At 39.6% G+C, this 22,154-nt stretch overlaps 1 protein-coding gene across 1 annotated transcript in view; it reads left to right on the top strand.

Moving 5' to 3' along the window:
* Positions 1-22,154, top strand: part of SPTLC3 (serine palmitoyltransferase long chain base subunit 3) — an 85,212-nt gene that overhangs the window by 5,068 nt on the left and 57,990 nt on the right. The window contains exon 3 of the mRNA XM_053939720.1: positions 435-606. Within this exon, the coding sequence (XP_053795695.1) occupies positions 487-606 (120 nt within the window). The 5' untranslated portion in view covers positions 435-486. The remainder of the gene's footprint in view (positions 1-434; positions 607-22,154) is intronic.

Raw genomic sequence — 22,154 nt, 5'->3', positions numbered from 1 at the left:
ACTGTTAAAATTTTCAAAACATTTTGGCAGTTTCTATGGAGTGACGTCACTCTACACTGAGTGTAATTGGGAGAAAAGAAACAAAGTTTCTCCCTTCGAGGTATTTAAGAGGTAATGTATCTTTAAGTGTCTCCGCCTCTGAATCCACCCACTTCTTGGTAGCTGCAGCAGTCTTGTTGACTCACAGAAGCCGTGTTCATGCAAGAGCCAGCAATGAGCAGTAATTTTCAGAGATTTTAACAGCACACCTCCTGCTATGTATTTCACATTCTAGCTTGCTGGGGCTGAAGCTATATGAAAGAAAGTTTTATGTTTTGAAGAGATTGCAAAAGATAGTTCCTCCTCTCATCCTGGAAAATCCTGACAGACCAGTTGGATACCTTTCAGGCCTTAACCAAGAACTTTATCTTCTCATCCCACTGTCTTTTTTACAGTAGAAAGACCCGAGACACCCTTAAGAACTGAGAATCTGACTAATTTAAACAGATGGCTAATCCCAGTGCTGTGTGCAATGGACATCTACATCATCATCATCATCATCAGAAACAGAATAACCTCTTAAAAAGTGGAATATCTAAGAAAAATGGAATCACTAAAGGAACAAAGGTAAGGTTTAATTGTTTATCCTAATTGCCTCAATATTGAAAACAAATAGGTAGTTAGTTGCAACATTACTTATTAAGCTATTTTTATGGTCATCTTAATGTCCATTGAACACCTTGTATGGATTAGGCTTGTGTGTTAATTTGTAATCGTGAGACCTAACGCTGCTTTTGTCTCTCCTAAACTGCAGAGAGAGTTGGGAATGCTCATGCAAATGGTGTTGATCCCATGGACTGACTTAGCATCTAGTTCATATCAAATGCAACAAACACAAGTAGTAACTTCCTTCTAAAGCTTAACCGGTGGTGGACTTGACTTTGCAATGTATTAATCACTAGTGGAAAGCTGTTTTGTCAGCTTCAAGTGTGTAGAAGAATTTTTAAAGTGTGATTTGTTGCTGTTCAAGTATAACAACAAAAATATGTAGGCAGGCAAAGCTGTCTTTTCATGATGTTTACATTTATGCAGGGATGGCATAGCTGATCCCTGCACTTCACCGATGCCTGCTATCCAATGAACAAATCTAAAAGTATATTTTTACCAAAAGAGCCCAAATCTTAAAGGTTGTCTCTCTGTGATACCTGTTCTGATTGGGAGCTTACTGTCTGTCTTGGAACGTCCTAATTCTGGATCTTGATGTGATCATTAGGGGAAAGTCTTGTTGGGACTATGAGAAGGCTGGCTTTACAGCATGGTGTGATAGTGACAGGGGGGATGGAGAAGGTTGCTTGCGGAGCCTGTGCGCTCACCTAATCATCCCTGTTGGAAGCTTTAGACGAGGACTGTGGTGAGGGCTCTGCTGTTTTACAAATAAACTGCTATCTTTTATCTTTCTCTAAATGGGGCGCTCACACACCTTAGCACTCTAATGAGGGCACGCCCAGTGTCATGCTTAATGGTTGTCTGGCTTTAGGTGTCTCCCCTGATATAAGTATTTCCCAATCACTGACTTGTGTTGGCTGAGGAAAGCAAAAAATCTTGCACAATGATTGAAAAAGGCCTTTCTTGGATTTGCTTCCAAAAACCTAATTCATTATCCTCTTATATATCACATACACCTCCTTGTCATTTTGTACATTAACTATTTGCCACAATGGCGTTCTAAGTCTTTGCTTTCCACATGTGACAGATTTCAAGGGCTAAGCTTTGTCATTCAGTTACTGTTAACCTGCTGCAAATGAGTGATTTTGAAATCCCAGGAGGGCATTAATTAGGATTTCCTACTTAATAAAAAAGAGAAGTAAACAGCTAGAAAAGTAATGACTAATATTACTGAGCATGAGCAAAAAAAGGAAATAAATATTGGCCTGAAAGGGTGGCAAAGAAATGAAGGAAATATTATTAGATGTACCTTGAAGATTATTGAAGTCTCACAAGCACCACATGGTCGGAGGAGAAAGTGTTTTACCCTGCTGTGTGACATCTGACAGTAGCACTGAGCCACTTGTAAATGCCATCCATGGCTGAGGGAAGTGGTGAGGAAGTGAAGACTTAGAAAGTTCAGGAGGCTTATCAAAGGCGGATTTGGTAAGTCTGGGTCGAGCACCGTGCACCAAATTACATACCATTTCCCCTTTCTTCAAGGGGAAGTGTTCTTCCAAACACAGAAAGAAGGAAACAATAACAGACAGGAGTCCTGAATGAACCAGGAATCTCATTCCTGGCAGGAATCTCCCCATTCCTGTCTGGTCTGTTTCCCCGCCCCAGCCGCCTCACCCTGTTCAGTGCTTATGCTTGATGCTATTTTACAGGAACAGATACTGTTCCTTCCTCCCTGCGCTGTTTAGGAGCCTCACTGCTGGAGGTGTGCACACAGTCCTCCGTGCGCTTGTATTGGCCACTCCTCGCTGGGGTGTGCTTCCCATTTTACAAGCTGGGATCTGAGAAGCAAGGAATATGGCAGCTTGGTGCACAAGGAAGCCTGTACAAGGCTTCCAAGTTTCTCTTAATTCCAGTCATTCTTCCTTCTTCCTCGTTTGCTCTTCAGCCACCTTGCCCCTATTTTCCCTAACACTCTGACACACACATTTATGTACTTCACTGCCCATGCAGTAAATTAATTGACCATTAAACACCTTATAGAACAGAAATATAGTGCTAGTATTTTCAAGGGATGTGATTGGTGATGCTGTTTTTAGACTTGTGATAGTTCCAAAACTTTTGGGCTTAGTTACAGCTGTGCTACTTTGCAAGGAGGGGGGAGGGAGAGATGCTGTGGTTTGAGAGAGGCAGCTAGTGCAGAGACTGCAGTGAGTGAATGGCACAGTGAAGGCTTCTAGGCTTATAGCAATCGTTTTTCACAATTGTCTGACTGGAACATCAGGCTTTGCAGAAATCAGCTCTATAAACTTTTTTTTTTTTTTTTTTTTTTTCCAAGGGAGTCCCCAGGAAGCACTGGCTTCAGGAAATGCTAGCTTTGGAAACATTGTTTTTGAAAACACTTGCTCAAGAGCAATGTGTTTTGCATCTTAATGATGTAAGAACATTTTGTGTGCCTGTGCGTGCTTAACAGAAATAGAGAAGCAATTCTGATACCACAAAACCCCCTGGGTTTCTAAAGAAAGAATTTTGTTTAATGGGTTGGGAAAGGTAATTAGGGATGATCAAATGTGAGGGAGCAGGGATGCTCTCTTTGCTTCTAGCATTCTGTGGCACACCAAGGACAGAAAGGAGGTAGCTGAGTGATAAAGAAGCAGTGAAGCATCCTACCAGAAGAGAAACTGTTGCTTTTGGGGATGTGATAGAGTGCTTTGGGGTGGAACTGCTTGTTCGGATAGGTTCTGTGATTAATTTAAGTCAGATTCACTCAATTCTAGCTGATAGCACAGACTCTCCATGTACTAATGGACATCAGGCTTTACCATGTCCCCACAGCCATGCTGAATCCTGGTATTCTTTGGAAGCTGGGCCATAGTAAGACCTGAACTTTGGGAGGTGGGTTGTGGATCATGTCTTCCACTTTTTTAGTGCTTTTAACAGAGACAGATGCTTTGTGTTTTTCCAGAATCCATAGTCTGGACTTGCCTTTGCCCAAAGCACAATTCAGTAGCTAGCCTATTTATTTATGTAACTGCATTGGCCAGGAGAAGGTATTTTCCTAGTGATGGTTTCTTTGCTGTTATATTGCTGTTGATTGGGTATCAATAATAGGGGACACTGAATTTTTAAAACAATAAATATGTTTGTCTAGTGGAAACTTTTTTCCCTATAAAACACATGCAACAGTTCCATTTCTTTGATAGATTAATTCCTTGGATGCCTTAGACTCCAAGACATTATAAAGCTATTTGTGAACTCATTACTTTTATGTTCTGCATTGAGAAAGGCAGGGCTTGGAAGAAACGTGTAGTCAACAAGACTATAGGCTTTTCCAAGGATTTCAAGCTCCTGTGTGAAACGAAAAAAGAACCTGGGATGAGATCCAGCACAGTAACATCTGCCCCACTTACCTGATAACCCAAAAATGTGATAGTCTCCAACATTTGGAGGCTCCAAAATTCAGAAGCTGTTTATGTTTAACTTCTGTCCTGTTACATATGATCTCCTCCTAGCTGTTCTACTTAGCTATTTAGTTCAATATTCCAGCATTCAGTCTCAGTCCCTTCCATGCTCTTGGCACCCTAGTTTCTTTCCTCTCAAATGTCATTTATTGCCCAATGGCAATCTTGAAGAAAACATTCATTGTTTAGAAAGAGAGTCATGAAAGGAATATGCCATGCAAATGTTCTCATGGCAGTAACTTTCTTGTATGTTGTAAAGGTCTCTTGTAATTTCTTTGCTCTCTCTTCACAAATGCGGACAGCACTTCAAGTGTTTTTGCAAACCAGGTGTAAGTGGGTCATTTGAGATGGATACTCAATATAAATGTTAAAGAGTCTGGTAGGAAAAGAAATAAATTAATTCCCACAATCAGAGTCAAGCAATAAGGGTTATTATTAATAAGGGAAGAGCAAGGAGAAAGGGTTAAGGCTGATCAGGCCTTTCCAGCTGCTTGCAGCTTTAGTTGTGCAGCCATAATGATCTACCAACATAATAAGATTTTTTTTTTTCTGAAATATCTTCATATTTTGATATTGGTTTGGGTAAAAACAAATTGAAAGGGAACTTCATTGAGTCCAGCCTGTTTCACTTGCAGCAGCTCAGGATTTTGGGCATTTTTCATTGTGCATGTGTTCATGGAAAGTGCAACTGCAATTTTCTCTCAGGAAAAAGTTGAGATTTGGTTTTCAATCAAATTCTCTGCCAATTACTGTACCTATTGCTTCAGCTGCACGACAGATAAGACCTCCTCATCCTCAGTCCTGCCTTCTTTTCTCCTTGGTTTCAAGCCTGAGAAATGTGTTGCTTTGCACCTGCCCTCTCAGATGATAATCACAGGTCTAGGATCCACGCCCTTGTTTCTGTCATCTGCCCTGCTATGTGGTGAGCTCAGTGCATTGGAAGCAGGAAACACTGAGGACATCTTTCTGCAGCTGAGGTGTCACCACTGTGTGGGCACATGTAACAGTCTCTGACTCTTGTGGCAGTGCTTTGAGCGTGTTGCATGAGACTTTACATGCAAGGCTGAGATTTTTCACATAGCTCAATATATAAGGTTGGTCTAAAGTCATTACCTTCTTAACTCCTGGAAATCTCTAAGTTCAGGTAATTAAATTTTGGACGGTTAAGCCTTTACAGAAAGAGCAGATAGTAATTTACTTTGGCTTGAAAGATTCAGCATGTCAGATCTTTTAGGTCATTCTCCACTTAGCACAGTAACAGCCCATCCTTCTGCTCATGAAAGCAAGTAAATATATTGGGAGACTGGCTTAGCTACACACACATAACCCATGGCTGAGCTCCAGTGCAAAAATTAGTATACAAGAGATAGAAACAAGAATGGCCTTTGAAAGAGGAATTTTGAAGCATTCTGGGGGCATGTAGCAGTGTAATTAGGTAAGCCAAAGATCTCCTGGAATCAACATTTGCAAAGAGTATCAAGGGAAGCAAGAACAGATCCTACTGCTACATTAGTAAGAGATGAATAAACAAGGAAAACATGTCCCATCAAGAAATGGGGTGACTTAGTGACTGCAGATGCTTAGTGACCACAGGTAAGATGTACTCTGTGCTTTCTTTGACTCACTTTTCACAATCAAAGTCATCCAAGTCTCTGTGTTGTCAAACTACCATCAGTGAAAGAAGGTTGAGTCACGGATCTCTTGAGAAATGGCAACCCATACAGGGTTGCACTCATGTGTGGTAGGTGATACCACATGCTATCAGCTTTGGAAGCTCACAGGTGTCAAAGATCCCTGATAAGAGAAATGTCCCACCTGTCTTCAAAAGGCAGATCATTTCTAGCAGAGGTCACTTCTGGGAGCATAGCGAGGAAGGTGATTTGGAACAGCAAGCATAGATGTACCAGAGATAAATAATGTTTGACTGACTTTATTCTATGCTGAGGTGACTAGATTTTTCTATGAGAGGTAAGTGATAGATGTCACCTGCCTTGACATTGGTCATACCACCGTCATGTGTTACTTGGGACATTACAGTCCCGATGGGCAGACTACTATATGGGTAATAACTGTCTGGATCATCAGGCTCAAAGAGTGGTGATTAATGGTTCATACTTTGCCTGCAGGCTGGAGGGGTTTCATGTGTGCAGAGGGAGTGGGAATCAAAATATGGATTGTAGCAATTGAACATATGGAGCCTTTCAGGGCAAAACCCTAAGTGCCCTGCTGGGAATTTGGTGTTGACCTGCCTTTAAAATATGAAGATGAAACAGAGACCATCCAGTCAAAGTGAGTCTGTGACCTTTCAATGCAAGGAGGCAGCATTTCTGTGGTGAGTCAGCAACAGTGATCCAAAAATGGATGGAATTCATGCAGAACCTCAGTTAGGCTTCTATGAATATTTGTCTGGCAAGAAGCTTATTTGTGCTCAATAGAGGTAATAAGTAATAGAAAGCCATGGCATGGGTAGTGCTCTTGCCTGTCTATTTACATCCCTTCAGCATGAGAATTAATTACCTTTGCAAGCTTTAAGTGGCAGTCTGGCTTTCAGAAATGTGAAAGGTGAAATGCATCTTCTACCTGCGATGTCACCGAGGGATGTGGCTGGATGTGTTCCATTGCAGAAGCAATATGAATAATAATGAGCTGAATGATAAGATAATGGTTGCTTAGGGCCTGTTTGGGTCTCTGTGTGAGCTGGCATATACAGGACCCAGGGATGACCACAGAACACTGAATGAAATGAAAACAGTAAATTTATTTCAATTACCTTGTCAAACTAGGGATCCCCAACACAGCAGCTAGGCAGACCCATATGAGCAGGGACACCAGTTCTTGCTCGGTCCTTGCTAAAGGATCTCTGAACATGCTGTTTTCACCTGTATTTCAGGGGCTGTCACAGGTGTAGATTACCTCCCTGCTGTGATCTTTCCTACAGCAGGGATATAATCTCAAGCATGTTTGATTGAGTGCCTATAAGTCTATCTCAGGTCTCTTATTGAAACAGAGACATTGAACTTAGCCAACACACAAACCTAAACAACTATTGGTATATGTGTTTTTCTACACCTCAGCTGCAGATCACTTCAGCATGTTTATAATTCTCCTCAACAATCTTCTGTTATGTTCCCACAGTTTCTATAAAATCAGACTTTTCACCAGAAAATCATGCTGCCTCTCTCACAGCTTTCTCTTTGCATGTGTGCAGTGGTGTTTCAAATCCTGGTTTACAGGGTACAAGACAACTGTAAAGATCCTAATTCATCATGATATGCAGGTCTGTATCTTCTGCCAATAGACATATGAACTCTCTTGTGGATTTTTGGATTTTACTTTCCTTTTAAAGAAAAGTAATTTTTGTTGTGGCTAGGACTGTGGCATTAACCAGCAAAGCAGGAAATTAAATTTCCCTACAATGACCAGTGGCTCAGCCAGAGAATTTCTGCCATTCCTGGCAGCTAATTTTTCGACAGAAAATACTTTGAGAAAGCAACCCAGCCAGGAATTTTGTGAGGCTATTGTCTGAGAGTTGTCACTGTGGGATGGATATGGAATTGTGGGATGGAATATGGAAGAAAAATGCCAGTTAAGGAGAAGAGCAGTGTTTTGTGCCAGACTGAAGAGGAACTGAAGTGTTTTGCGCTTAAAGATACATGAATTCAGACAGATGACCAGAACATTCTGTGAGATACCTTTAGTATAAAACTGTGAGGTGAAGAGCTGAATTTCCAGGGTAGACACCCATGTCTTCAGAACAAAGTAATATTTAACCTATTCTGGCCAGGTGTCTTTCTCCCGCCTGAAGTATTTTGAATTTCCTGAACATCCAGTGTAGATGTAATGCAGTAATGCCTTATCTGTTCTACTGATCATCTCAGGGGTTTTTTTGGAAGTCATTCAGCTGTATCCTTGCCTTCATTCCTTTGATCAAGCACAGGCATGTGCTCTGTCATTTCCTCCGCTTCCAAAATATTTGGTCTTCTCCATCAGCCTACCAATACATGAGGATTTATTCATCTAAAAAAGAAATATGGAAAGACAAATTTGAGATGCAGAGCTGAGACTTGTAGCCATTTCAGCTGACATAATGCTGCACTCTGCTTCCTCCAGGAATTTCCATTTGAGTTTCTGGTTCCCTGTTGCTGCTGCTGATTCATACGGTCTGAAAAGCTGCCATACATCTCTCCATGTGACTCACATGTATCTATCTGAGACTTCAGCCTGGCTAATCTCACAGCCCAAAGCTGTCAGCTTACACCTGGTATCACAGCAGCCAATTTCTATGTTCTTGAGCTTCCCGGGCCTGTTCTGCAGGAGAATGCCTCAATCTAGCTTAGAATTTCCATTTCCTGCCCATTTGTTGTCTTTCCACAAAACTTTGATTGTCTTCTGAAAGGAACACTTCTTCCCCTGTCATCAACAGGTTGCACTTCCTGCAGGTAAAGGTGAGCTGCAGTCAGGTTCTTATGCACACTGTTGTGGGGGAGATCTGTAAAGATCAGCCACACTGCTGCCTGGAGAGGGCAGGACACAGATGTTTCCACCCAGTCCCAGCAGCCATGTGTCAGTGACTAGTGATTTACATGAGACCTTGGAGGTCAGGAAATACAACCTGAGAAATAAATTTAAGACCACCTATGGCTGTCACATTGTACCTCATTGTCAGCTATTCCCTGCAAGAATCCCAGCCCCATGATCCGATCGAATGCATTTCCTGCTGACCAACCTCAAAACTTTGGCTGCTACACAGATCCCAACACCAAACTATAAAACAATTCAAAGTGAACAAGATTTTTTGAAGGCATTTCATGGTCCAAGAATGCATTTGAAAAATCATGTTTCCTCTGCTTTTTGAGATCATATTCATACAAGTTTCTGAGTTTGAGCTTTTGAACTTCCAACAATCCCTTGACATCAGTCATGCTCAGAGGGAATGTTTTACTTTGTCTCTGGCACAGAATGTGTGTCTGCAAGTCTCTTGAAGTCATCTCGTTTATAAAAAAGGGTCTTTATAAATTTCTCCCCTGTGCAATATTTTCCTTGCACCACTGTTACATAAACAGCTTGTTTGTTTGCATATGTGGGTGGTAAAAGTGTCTGGGAGGTTCTAGCAGATATAAGGGTGTGTTAATCTTGAAGAGGGGAATCTTCTTGGCTTTTGATCTATTTTGAACAGAAATGAAACAAAACTCTTCATCAAACTGTTTTGATGCAATCTCCACCCCTTTTCCTCTCTTGTAATCACAATCATCCACCCCTGTGAGCTTATCCTTTGTTTCTTTCCACTTGCTTTAGGTTACAAAAAACTCTTGGGGAAATAAGCCTTTAAGTATTGGATTGGTGCATCTGTGGGTAAATAAGTAGTAAGGGGTGTTACAAAGCAGATTCTCATTTTTCTCGGTGCAAAACCCAGTTTTATCCCAAATAAGAAATTACTTTATCAAATGATCTGGGAAGAATCTCATGTGGTCAAAACTTGTCTATTGTTACTTTTTGGCTCTCAATACATATTTTAACAGTGTCTTTTCAGGTTGAAGTCAGAACCTTTGCTTCTTAAATCTTTTTCTTACCCATAACCAAACAGGAAGTACAGATTCCAAAACAAACAAACAAAAAAAAAAGTGTTTGCCAAAATCTACAACTTTTAAAGAAAAAAGTTAGTATTTTTGTTTTTTCATTCTGAGACAAGTATGATCTTGATATATGCCACATCTAGTTGCTTTTTCTTAAAATCTGTTTTCAAGGGTTAGAAAATTTATCAATTCCATAATTTGTGTCTATTTTCAGATGCATATTAGTGGTGTGCATAGTGTGAAATGTGGGATATGCTGCGAGCACTAGCAAGTTAGCAAAATAATTATGAGGTTGTGTCCAGAGACAGGAGACTTGTGCTTTGGGAATGGAGGTACAGCTTTAATAAAATCTGGTTTCACCTTGGGTTGAACCTATTGTCTGAAAAGACGTGTAATTTATTAATTATCCCTGAAGAGGGATTAATTGACCTCCTTGCATCTCTTACTCAGCAGTGAAAGGTAAAGAAATAAAATTGTGCACACGATGACTGTCTTGAGCCAAAGATATTCAGGATCAAGAAGGGCTTCAGGGAGGCTGTCTTTTGTCCACATGTCTATTGTAAGGGTGAGGAGCTGAACAGATTGGCCCCTTGGTCCTCCTGCAGAGGATTTGTTGTTACAGCAGCAGTTTTCAGCATAAAGTAATGTCTGCAATGCACTTCCCTGCACGTACAATGTCTTCCATAGCACGCAAGGTCGCCCATCCTTTTCCAACAAAATGTTCTCTGCACTTCATTAGTGGCTTGGCTCTTAATCTCATCTCTGTTGAGATGAGAAAAATCTTTTCCTTTTATTGTCTTCCTCATCACCTCTATGATTTGGTAGAGAAATCACAGTAGGTTTTGCACCAGAGATACATCTCTGGAGCTTATGCAAGAATTAAAGTCAACAGACACTCTACTAGTAATAGCATGACAGTATAGTATGACCAAGCATGACAGATCAGAAATGGAGCTCTTTTAGCTTCCATGTCATCCCAACCCAAAGTATCCATTCATTTGCACTTTTGAAAATCTTGTATTAGCTTCCTTATGCTTCCACCACAGCATAATTAAATCAAGCAAGTCAGAAGGTAAAAATTAGCTTTATCTATCATAATTTGCAGAGATAAGGTAACATTAGTAGGTTTTTATATCTTTGATTCAATATAACCAAAGACCTTTAGAATTCTTGCATGTGGGCTGAGAATCACATTGGTTTATTTAAGTAAATTGAAGCATAATTTCAATCTGGTTTTTTGGGATCATTATCAGAGATTTGGGCTTTTTTTACTGTTTCATTGTGTGCCTGCTGAGAACCAGTGTTGTAAGCTTGTGATTTTGTTATAAAGATGTTAACACCTATAGGAAACAAAATTTCAATCAATGGCAAGTTATGCGGATTTTTAAAACCTCAGGTAGACATATTTGTTTTTATTCCCCACTGAACACTTTGTAGCTGTCTGAAATGTATGTGACTGGGGAGACGAGAATTATATGAGGTGAAAAACCCCACCTAATAGTTTGAGCTTTCAGCATGGTAGCATTATAAAATCTTGGCTGGTTTCCTAAAGAAACAAAATTTATATAGTGATGCTATCTGTCTGTCAACTCCTTAACAGCTTGTGAACTCATGAGCCATTTTTGTATCATCCACTCTCTGCTTTAAGTGGGCTTTTGGACGCATGAGAAAGGCCCAGCACCCTCCCTGCTGAAATAATAGAAGCTGCAGTGTGAACTCATTCCTCCAGTGACCAGGGCAATCTGCAGCAGGAAGGAGATTCGACCTATGCTCCAAATAAGAAAGAAGCTTCTGTCAGAGTGTTCCTTTATATTACATGAAAGCCAACATGAGGCATACATAAAAACCTCCAGAAGTTATTATTCCCAGAGCTCACAGTGCCCTGTTTACTTCTGCTCCTACTCATTTCTGCATGGTGTGTATCTTACCATTGCATTTCTCAGAAATTTGTTTAGTCCATAAACTTTCTGACATAATGACACTTCATTTTGTTCTCTACTTGTGAAATACTTGGCACACAAGGGATCAGTATCTATTAAGGGTACCTTTATTCACAGGGATTTTTATCCAAGTGTGCCACTTTTTCAAATGTCAGTGATTTGTCATCAGTATTGTATAAAGCAGTTGCTCCGTTTCATGTTCTAGTTGATGCTACTAAGTGAGAATAAAGTGTGTGTTGGTGTCATTTCTCATGGGACATTTCTGTTCTACCAGTCTATCTAACAGGTGAAACTTGAGTTCATGTTAAATGTTATTTTTTTCCATAATTCATTTCTAACCCAGTCAGACATCAGTTCTTCATCTTTAGAGAAGTCTGATCAAATGAAGTCTGATCCAAAGGGGATCAGACTTGGAACTTTGCAGTTCCAAACCCATCGTTGTGGTCTGGCTGCTGTTTCTCCTGTTCACAAGGGCCATGTGATTTCAGTTCACCTATTGATCAACTCTCTCACCTGCTCAGCAACAGCATTCTCATTGGAGCTGTGTTCCAGGACACCAGTTTAAAGACAGAAATGCAAACCTCTCACTCTGTGACAGGTAATTGGTGTGAGCTCAGGCTGGAAGTTGATGGACAGGCATTTTAGAGGGCTTTGAATACTTCTAATTCATGAAATTATCATGAACATGATGAGAATATTTTCTTTTTCAGGGCTACACACAGAATTACTTAAATAGTGTGGAAAGAGTTTAAGCTTTTAACCAGATATCCAAGAAGGCTTGTGCCTTTAAAATATAGCCGAAAGAGACTGATAGAGGATAGTTTGAGGGTTCTTTAGTTTTCTTTTTTTATTGAGTGATTTTTTTCTGGAAAAGCTAATCAAAACATCTCTGCACTTGGACACTTCTCAATAAATAATCACCATGATTGACTGACAATAATTTGTTCACAGACTCCACTGTTTGCTGCTTATTCCTATATTTCTTTTTCCTAGCCCTGGACATCTTCCTGGTTTATGGCTACATTTCAAGGCTACATTTAATCATTCTGCACAGTGTGTGGCATTCTTGGCTGCGCTACATCCCCACTTAGATGCATGGCCAAAAAAAAAAAAAGAGACATTTTCCACAGGAAAATGTGGAAAGAAATTGCAGGGTTTGCAATGCAGTATTTCAGCAGAGGTGAGCATCAATCATCTGTACCTTCTTGGAATAGGAGACAGGTTTATCTGCGAGATTATGGTGATAAAAAGATTTACCAAGTCTGATGATAAATCTTCTGACACAATTTCTTGAAACTTGTGGTAGAAGCAAATAAACCAGTGTTATTTTCTGTGCTATTGGATAAAGGAATATTTTTCTTAACTTGAAGCAGATGCTGGAGTCTTGTTTCTTTATTAGCCTCATTAATAAAACAAGCTGACACACCTGTGCTTTATCTATTCACATCTTCTGACAGATCATTGCAAAACTGAATAGGAGTTTGTGATTTTGGAGGGTTTTTTCAGTCCTCTTGTTCAACATGTAAGTTTTAGCAGAGCTCATAAACAACAGTGTTTTAACAGTTGCGTAGATAAAGACATTACCAGTGCATTGAAACACTGAGTTTTAAAAAGAGAATTCAATTGAGTGGGGAAGACGGGAGGAATTAAAAAGTGCATACACATGAAAGACTTTGAAAGGGATGTCTCAAACACTGACAGAAATAGGTTTTATGTATGGATAGTGGTCACTTTTGCGCAAGAAAAATTTATTCTCAAGCTACCTAATATCTAATTTACCTAATACTAGTTAGTTTCATATTAAGGGTGATCATCAGCTGGATACAAAGCTGCTTATGTCATAAGCATGTTGTAACTATAAACAACTATAAACTTCGGTTTAGGTGCCACTTTCACACCTGCGAAGGTGGAAATGAGACACTCACGTCTGCAGCAATTTGTAATTATTCAAGCGTCAATATCGGGGACAAGGAATCGCAGTTGAACTGTTGTAACTCCTCCTCATTTTCAAGCCCAGGTCAGCGCAATCTCTGTTCGTGAAGGGACCAAGAGCTCTCTCCAAGCGCCAGTGGGCCAGGCCGGGTGGAAATGAGGGAGTCAGATAAAGCAGTGGCTGGACCGGAGAGTCTGGCTCGCTCGGTTGTGCCGAGCTGCTGTCAGCAGCGTTCAGCAGTGCGGTGGGGCTCGGGTGGAGGGAGGTGGAGCTGCCCGAGGGAGCAAAATGCGCTGTGAGAACTGGGGCAGGGGCGTGCCGGGTGCGCCGGGGTTGCTGGCGTAGCCCCGGGCTACGGAGCGAAAGCCAAGAGGAGGTGAAAGGTGGACAGGTTGAGGCTGTGGCAGGTGACCTCAGCCAGGATGACGGCGAGGAACCACAGGGAGGAGTGGCTCGAGAAGGGGAAGATGGAGATCTGTAAGCAACTGCAGCCTTGAAGGGAATTGATTTTGTTTTTCTTTCTTCATAAATAGCAAAGAAGTAAGACTGTAAAGTGGGTAGCTGCAGAATCACAAATAATTTTACAGCTGGCACGTGTATTGACTAGCGTGTAGTACTTGGAAATGAAATACTTTAGTGGTGACTGAGCGTTTAGTTAAAGCAAAACAGTTGCTACTGCCAGCTCTATTTTATACTCCCATTAGGAAAATTCTAGCTCTTTTGTAACTCGTGCAATACTTCTCTTCACTTTGTCTGAGTGTGTAAGAGTGCTTTAATCCATTTTGTCATACATTCTTCAAAGATACACTTAACTTTTTAAAAATTTTCTTTCTAGCTCCAAAATTGTAGTGTTTCTGGGGAAATGTGGTGTCCTCTGCAGCATACCTCGTAAGATACCAAAAGCAGATTTGAAGGTTGTGTGGACTGAGATGAATCTTGGGAAATGAGGATAGAATTGTAAGGATTTGTGTAGGAATGCGAGACTTCCACATTATTCTACTGAGATTTGTAACACAGGAAAAAGTTGTTAGCACTTAAGTTCGCTACAGAGACAAAGGAACATATATGGAATTTCAAAATAATTCCACTCAGCTTTGCAAACTAAGTGGTCAGATTTTTGGAATGGCTCCCATAGAAAATAAAAGTATTTCAAAATTCTGTGGTCTGTGGTCTTCTCTCTTGGTGGTGCAGGAATGCCTGTGTCAAATATTTTCTATTCCTGGTGTGGATTTATTCCCCCAGAGGTTATACTCTGTTTTAATGTAAATAATCTATATGGTGTGATGCACCTGAGAGAAGATATTTTAAAGATTTTACATTCCATTCCAGTCAAGACCTATGTGATAATCTGAACCTTAAACATAATTATCTTTTCTTCCTGTGTCTTCCTGTACATCTTCACTGCAATGTCTATTGCATTTTCAGTTCTCTTGGTGTAGGAGCCAACCTTACTCCTTAGCTGATAGAATCCCAATTTGGATACTCCTCCATTGGTCAGGTATTTTTAAATTAAATTCTGATCTGTTTTGTTCATTAACAAATAATGGAGGATACTGGATTTTAGCCCATGCTTTCACTTACTGGGATTCTGTCAGAATAAAGCAGAAATGCATTGGTCAAGGCAGACCTTTAAGTAAACTACTCGTACAGAATCTATGTTTTAGAATATTTGATATGAAGTGATATCATCTCTTGGCATGCTTTTGTCTGGCTCTTCCAAATTTGGCATGACTTTTTGCTGGTACCTTTCAAGGTCTCTTGGAGAAGCCATTGCATTTCACTGGACATTTCTATATCATTTTCACACAACAGCTCCAGTGGACATGGCTGTACTGAGCACTGGGCTTAGTCTGAACTGCCTTCATCCAAAAGGGGAAAACTTTCATTCACTTCTCTCTTCACTCAAAGCTAGAGCTTGTGGAGCACTTCAGGGATTAGGCTCTGGAACTATTTTTCTGGAAGCAAGATTCATGGTTTTTCAAAGTTTCTCTAGGGCCTTGTTCTGGTGCCCACAGCTGTGCTTCCCGAGTACCAAGTCGCACTTTCTTCGGAGCTCATACTGCCTTAGCTGCGTTCCCCACCGAGAGATTCTGGATTTGCCTCATCACCTGCTGGGGGGGCAGCTCTACCTGAGTTTTCTTCAAGGGCTTCCACTGTCTTCCTCCTAAACAGAATGCAGACAAAAAATTACAGCATAGGAAGTGCAAATAGTATTTTACTATAGTTACTATCTTCCAGCAGCTTTAAGAGATTAGCTTTGATTCATGAAAATAAAAAAAAAAAAAAAGAGGGGTGGAAAAAGAGACAATACTATCTAGTATGAATTTGGTCCTCAGAGGGGGATATTCTTGAATTATGATGGTTGTTCTGCATGTCCTGCTTGCCATTCTTGATTTTGTATCAACTGATATTTTTTGCACAGGCTGATGTTATTCCATTTGTCCATAAGGGAGCTGTTAGGATGGGCACATAAAATTCCTTAATTATTATTAATTTCATATTGAGTATGAGGGGAGTTCCCAGCTTTCCCCATGGACTGGGAAAGAACATAAAATCAGGAGTTATCAGAGTATACTAATATTGTTTCAGAATTCACTGTAAAGCATTATGTCTGAAATCTCTAAATACTTACCTACAGGAATGTCTCCTTGGACAGATTTTGCTAGGAGCTTCTGTCATGGGACCTCAGGTAGTTTGCTGGGTTTTTTTCCCCTATTGTAGCTGAACTTTATTCATTCTTTATTAACTCATTTCTATCATGGAACACGCTACTGGGATGATTTTGCATATGTGGACTTTTTTCACAAGTAAATTATATTTTTCTCTGCTGAATGGTAGGCTGTAAGTATGTAGTTCATCCTCTCAGGGGAGTTCCTGGACAAACTAAAGTTGTTGGAACAAATTTGAGACCTCTCTTCACTGCAGCTGAGAGAGAAAACTGGGACCTTTTGTCATCACTCATGATTTGCCTCTTTGCAGAAATACATTTGTAGCAGTCATTATAGAAGGACACAACATTTCTCTTATGCTCAGGTTTGTATTTTGGGTTGGGTTTTTTTGCAGATGTGGAAGGGTAGAGGTAAAATATGAGGTCTTCTGAAAAAGAAGTTTAATAATGAGACACTATCTTCCGTGTGAACTTTTACTGTTATTTGCTTATCATGTATAAGGTTTAGCAGTAACTTCTTTCTTTCAGCAGTAAGAGACTACTTTACTAGTATTTTAAAATCTTTACATTTTGTTGGGCTTTAAAACCACATTCCATTTACACGTTCCTTCCTTTTGGATTGCGCTGACAAGAAATCTGATTGGTGTCTAGGCATCTCTGTTGATCTTGAAACATATCTGGTAGCTCAGGAGAGTGTGTTCTTGATCAGAGCTTCTAGATCCTTCTAGATGACCCAGCCAGTCTTTGCTTTGCCAACTATTGTTGCTGTATCTCTTTACTTCCCAAATTTGATTGATAAATTTAAGTAGAAAGTCTCTATACCTATTTCCTTCTTCCAGCATCTATGAATCAAAGGTTCTTTCTATCTGCTTACATTTCACCCTCTGAAAATATGTACCAGTTGTTTTTGCAGTTCTCAGTCATTTCTGTTCCACATTTCATGTCATAATGAACTTTAGGAACGTGAGGTAAGTGGGAAAAATAGAACATGAAGCTTAAAAGTATTTTGAGATGTTATCTAGTCCATTTCTGCAAATCACTTTTATCCAGGGCTGGTTTTCAGCTGGAATATCTTGAAGGCTATTCTGGAGCCTCTTAACTCGTAAGATGTGTCACTATGTTTTGGGGTTTTGTTAAGACTGACAGCACTGCTTTCTTCTGTCTTCTGATAGACAATATCAGCTGTGACTTTACATAAAACGTCCCTGCTAGAGGTTTATAGCTATCTTAAACACCTCCATTGCTCTAGATTCACATTTAACTCATTTTATCAGTACAAAGTTCTTTGTAATATCTGATTTAGATCATTTTGGGTGTAATTTAATGTATTGATGCTTAACAGAGCACAGATTACTGTCTTTCTTTTGCAGTTATCTTTTATGTTTGAAGACTCTTAGGCTGCCAGTCATTAGGGTTTTCTCTTTAAACTAGACAATTCAGATTTGTTCATTCTTTCTTCATAACTTACTTGACCAGACTTTATGCTTATTTTCCCGGTTCTCTCCATCTGGTTCACTTCTTCTTTCTCAAAAAGCAGTGTCTGAAGCTGGATGGATGCTTCAGCTGAGACCTGCATTAGTACTGCTTAGTAGCTCTAGAATGGTTTGTCCTTTTGCCCTTAACATGAGTTTCTTAAGAGATGGCTGTTTTTTCTCTAACTCCTTGTACTTTTAATGTTGCTTCTTATAGCAATACCTGCTACTTCTGGGTACAGTTATGCTCTCCTGAAATCTGTGCTTCTGCTGTTCCATTTCCTGCTTTTCCTAAGTCCCTTGATTTCTACCATTTTATGATCAGTATAAATGAAAACCTTGAGTTAATACACCGTTAATGTCTCCTGAAATTACTTCCAAAGTGCAGCAATGTTTTAAGTATTGTCTTCCGATTTGCCCCATGGCAATATGGGAAGAAATAATAATGGAGGTAAGGGAAAGACTTGTGAAATGCCTGTAAGCATTTTTTTTCCACAAGCAGTGATTTCATGTTGTTACACATCCAGCATCTTCCACCAACCTGGAACATCCCAGCTTGCCTACCACATCCTTTCTTTCCAGAGGGGCAAGAGGCAGAATGTGCTGAACCTTGTTCAGACCTAAAGAGATGCTGGTTCATGGGTTATTGCAATTGCACTTGTGTAATTCACTCCAAGAATGGCTAAAGAGCCAAGTTATTGCTGTCTGTCCTTCAGTTCAGGGATTTGGATCCCTTTGCGCTGTCAAGGTCACATTTTCCTGAAGTTTTTAGAAGAGTTGATATCACGAAGGCCTAATCAGATGTGATTGAAATTGCTCTGTGAGCTCAAAAGCTTTAGTAGATGGGTACTTGCAGACATAGGGGGTAACATGAGGGAGTAGGCCATTGCTTTCTTAAAAAAAAAAAAAGGTTAAGATTGTTCAGATGCAAAGGCTAATTTTCAAGTCGCTTTTTTGCTATGCATTTGAAAAGGTGTCTTCCTTTGCTGAAACAAAAAAACACTTCAGTCACCCCTTTACCTCAGTAATCTTGCATCTGATTTTGTCTCTTGAACTTCTCATGTGCTTCTTTTTCCTAACCCTTGTCTTTTCAGCCAAGAACTACAGGCTCTAGGTGTTTACTTCTAGGTAGACATTGATCCACTGGTGAAAATCAGTACCTGGTGGGGTGAGGACTTCCCTTTTTGTCTGTATCTAGGCTGCTGTAAAATCTGAGGGGAGCATTTATTTAAGGGTGTTTCTGCAAACCTGGATAGGTACAGAAGGTTCAGATGAGTGAAAGGTGAAAGCCATCAGGTCTCATGTTCAGTGTTATGACTTAGATAATTACTGGAACAGCTTATAAAGAACTGTTCAGTGTATAATGCACTTTAAAAAAAAAAGCATACATTTATTTCTAGATTTTTTAAATTGATCTTCAAGCAATTGGAGTAAAATGAAATTTTTTTGAGCTCTGATTGAATTAATCAATTTAATAATAGTTAATTAATATAAAAATTAAATAGCAATTAAGAAGTTGTATAGGCCAAGATCATCTTTTCCAATAGTACAAGGCAGAAATTGAAATTGATGGGAAGAGGACAGAACCTCTTGCAGAACTGTTGTACCTGGAGGCATCCTGTTGTGAGTTTCTCATCGGTGTAGGTGTGGGCACTACTTAACCATAATAGTTTGAAACTGCCTTTTCTTGATAGTTTTCAAACAAAAAAGTAGCTAGAGCAGGATGTTACCGCTTCTGTAGATTTTTAGGTGAAAAAGAAAAAGGTAATTGGTTGTCACTGGTTAATCTATGTGGCTTTTCTACATTAGGGAACAAGTTGGTGAATCTGGGTTACTCTAGACTAGGGTTCTCTGAGGACACTTGGACAATAGGTGGGTTGATAGCCTTCATCATGTTGTTAAATTAAATGGTGTAGTGATTTGATCACATGTACCAGCTGTGATGCTGGCTTTGGTGTAGGACAACTGACTTGAATTAGCCATAGTCACTACTACCAAGTTGCCTAATGATTGGCTAAATGAGTTTTTGTCTTCTTGCTTAAAACATCTTTTATTGTGTTTGAAGATGTCAAGCTATTAATTTTCTTGACATGTTCATAAGGATGGGTATTGTCTTCATCTTCCTCAAAATCTTCTGTCCTACAAACCTATATGCTATGCCTTAACTGAATTTCTTCTGATTCTTTTTTCACCCTAGGACTCTCTTTTGATGCTGAATTCTTATCTTAAGTCAGAGGTGGTCCTTGTCTACCCAGATGGTCATCTTCCAACTGAGTTTTTAATCCTCCTGTCTGTCAAGCTAGCAGAACAAATTTGATTGCCTCTTTCTCACCTGTTCATGAGAAATTCTGCTTTCCCTGTTGGGGATTTTTGCTATGGAATTTCTTATCTCTCTCTCCTTTCCATCTGTGGTATGTCAAGATATTTGTATTTAAATATAATTTTAAAGTAGTTAATTACCTTGGAGGAGGTAGCATAAATCCAGCTAGGCTGATTGCATTAACAAAATTGGCAATGACTTTCTCTTTCATCACATTTTTGAAATATGATAAGGTACTCCTTGCAATCATAGGAATGTCTTGGAAGGCACACAGTTTCAGCTTAACTTGTGCATAACTCTCAGAATCAGGAAAATAATGTACAAATTATCCTAATGATACGCAGCTTTCAGGTAAGAAGTGTGAATACATTTGTCCTCCTTTAACAAGGAATATATTGTGACTTCCAGAAGTCTTTATCCAAACTGGTGCCATAATCTTAGGAATGAAGAATGCCCTGAGACTGCTTCTGAATGTTTATTTGGTATGATCCAGCATCCACGGCCACATCCATTCTGATAGGGAATGTGTGTCTCATTATTAAACTCATTATTAAATCTGTGCAAAATCCTGGCCCTGTTTGAGGCTGTTGTGCCATATAATGGGGAAAGGTCAGGGATCCAGAGAGGATTCATTATGTGAGTTATATCAGAAGATGAAGCATTTTCTCCACAAGGGAATTTTGCATGAAGAGGAATCTGATAGCTAACTAAAATATTTTCTGGTGTACAGTCACTGTGTAGGAAATATGTAGGAGTTGGTGGATTGCATCATGTGGATCTTAACTCAGAATCCACACTGGGCAAAATCTCTAGCAATCTAGTTAGCACATCTTGAGAATCTTTACCCTATTATGGTCTTCATCCCAATAAACAGTTTCATATCAAAGATACATGTGATTTCCATAGCATTAATTTCTAAATGCTAGATCACTTCTGGAAGTAGCTTCCCATATTAGCAGATCATCATCAGTCATGTGCAGAAACTGGCAGCCTTTGAAGTGATACCACTTCATCATCATCTTGTTTGTTTGTGTATTTTTAAAGCCAAAGCCATAGAATTTGGATGATCAGGAAATATTCTGATGCGGCTAAGCAGTGTGAATCCTGTAACTTACCCTAAGCTTTGGAAATCGTAGCAAATGCTGCAACTTGACATTACAAACTATGTGGGGATTGCTGTAACCCAGGTGTTTAATCCACTCCTCTCTGATTCCACATGCCTGGCTTTCTGCTCTGTAATTGCTGTAAGGTTAGGAAATACCTTTTAGTGTTTGATAGTCTCTCTGGATAGTGAACTTCATTGTTTTGTCTCTAATAATTTAAAATTATTAAACTCCATCTTTGCCCTTATATCTTCCTATTTATGTTGAGTCACTTTGAAGTTTCTGGGAGTAATAGGAGAATAACAGCTGTATAAGACAATCACATTACTTTTTCTTTCTAATGTTTCTTACTATTGCTTGAAACGTACAAATATAAAGCCATTGGGAAAAGAGTTTGCTATTCAGGATTTTTTATCCCCCGTGTACTGTTTGATATAAGTGCCTTAGTTATTTGGTATTGGGTAGTAGCTGTTATGATTTACATTGCAATTTATGAACCTTGAAGTTCAGAATAGTGTTTTCTGTGATTTTTCTCCCCTTCATCAGATTGCATTAGCATGGTTTGCAACTGGGTTTTGTCCTGAGTCTGTGTGCAGTAGTCTAAGCTTCTGTGCTATAAAGAGTTACAGGTGGCTTTTCTTTTGACAAGCACTGTGGCGTGACCATTCTGCAATGTGCAGTTCTGCCTGCTGGACTAAATTCATGCAAGATGAAAACACATGCTGATGTTTTCTGTAGGTTTTGCAAAAATTGCACACAGAAGGCAGTTTCTCAATAGTTGAAATTAAACATTCATTGATGCTGGAGTGCATGTTGCTTGTAATGTGTGCAGTGGTAGAATTTCTGATATATCAGATAAGAGACTTACTAAATTAATATAAATATCTAAATAAAATCTTACAAAACTAAGATAAAATGTGTACTTTCTGAGTTCATATTTCTTCTTGTTTGGCACCCTTGCCACTGTTGAATATTCTTCCTGAATGTTATTTATGGGAAAGTCTTCTGCATCCTCCCAACCTCCGATATTGCAATCAAAAGT

Source organism: Vidua chalybeata, chromosome 3 (assembly GCF_026979565.1).
Source record: "Vidua chalybeata isolate OUT-0048 chromosome 3, bVidCha1 merged haplotype, whole genome shotgun sequence".
NCBI lineage: Eukaryota > Metazoa > Chordata > Aves > Passeriformes > Viduidae > Vidua > Vidua chalybeata.
The sequence above is the reverse complement of the archived record's forward strand: the minus strand, read 5'-3'. Positions and strand labels throughout refer to the sequence as shown.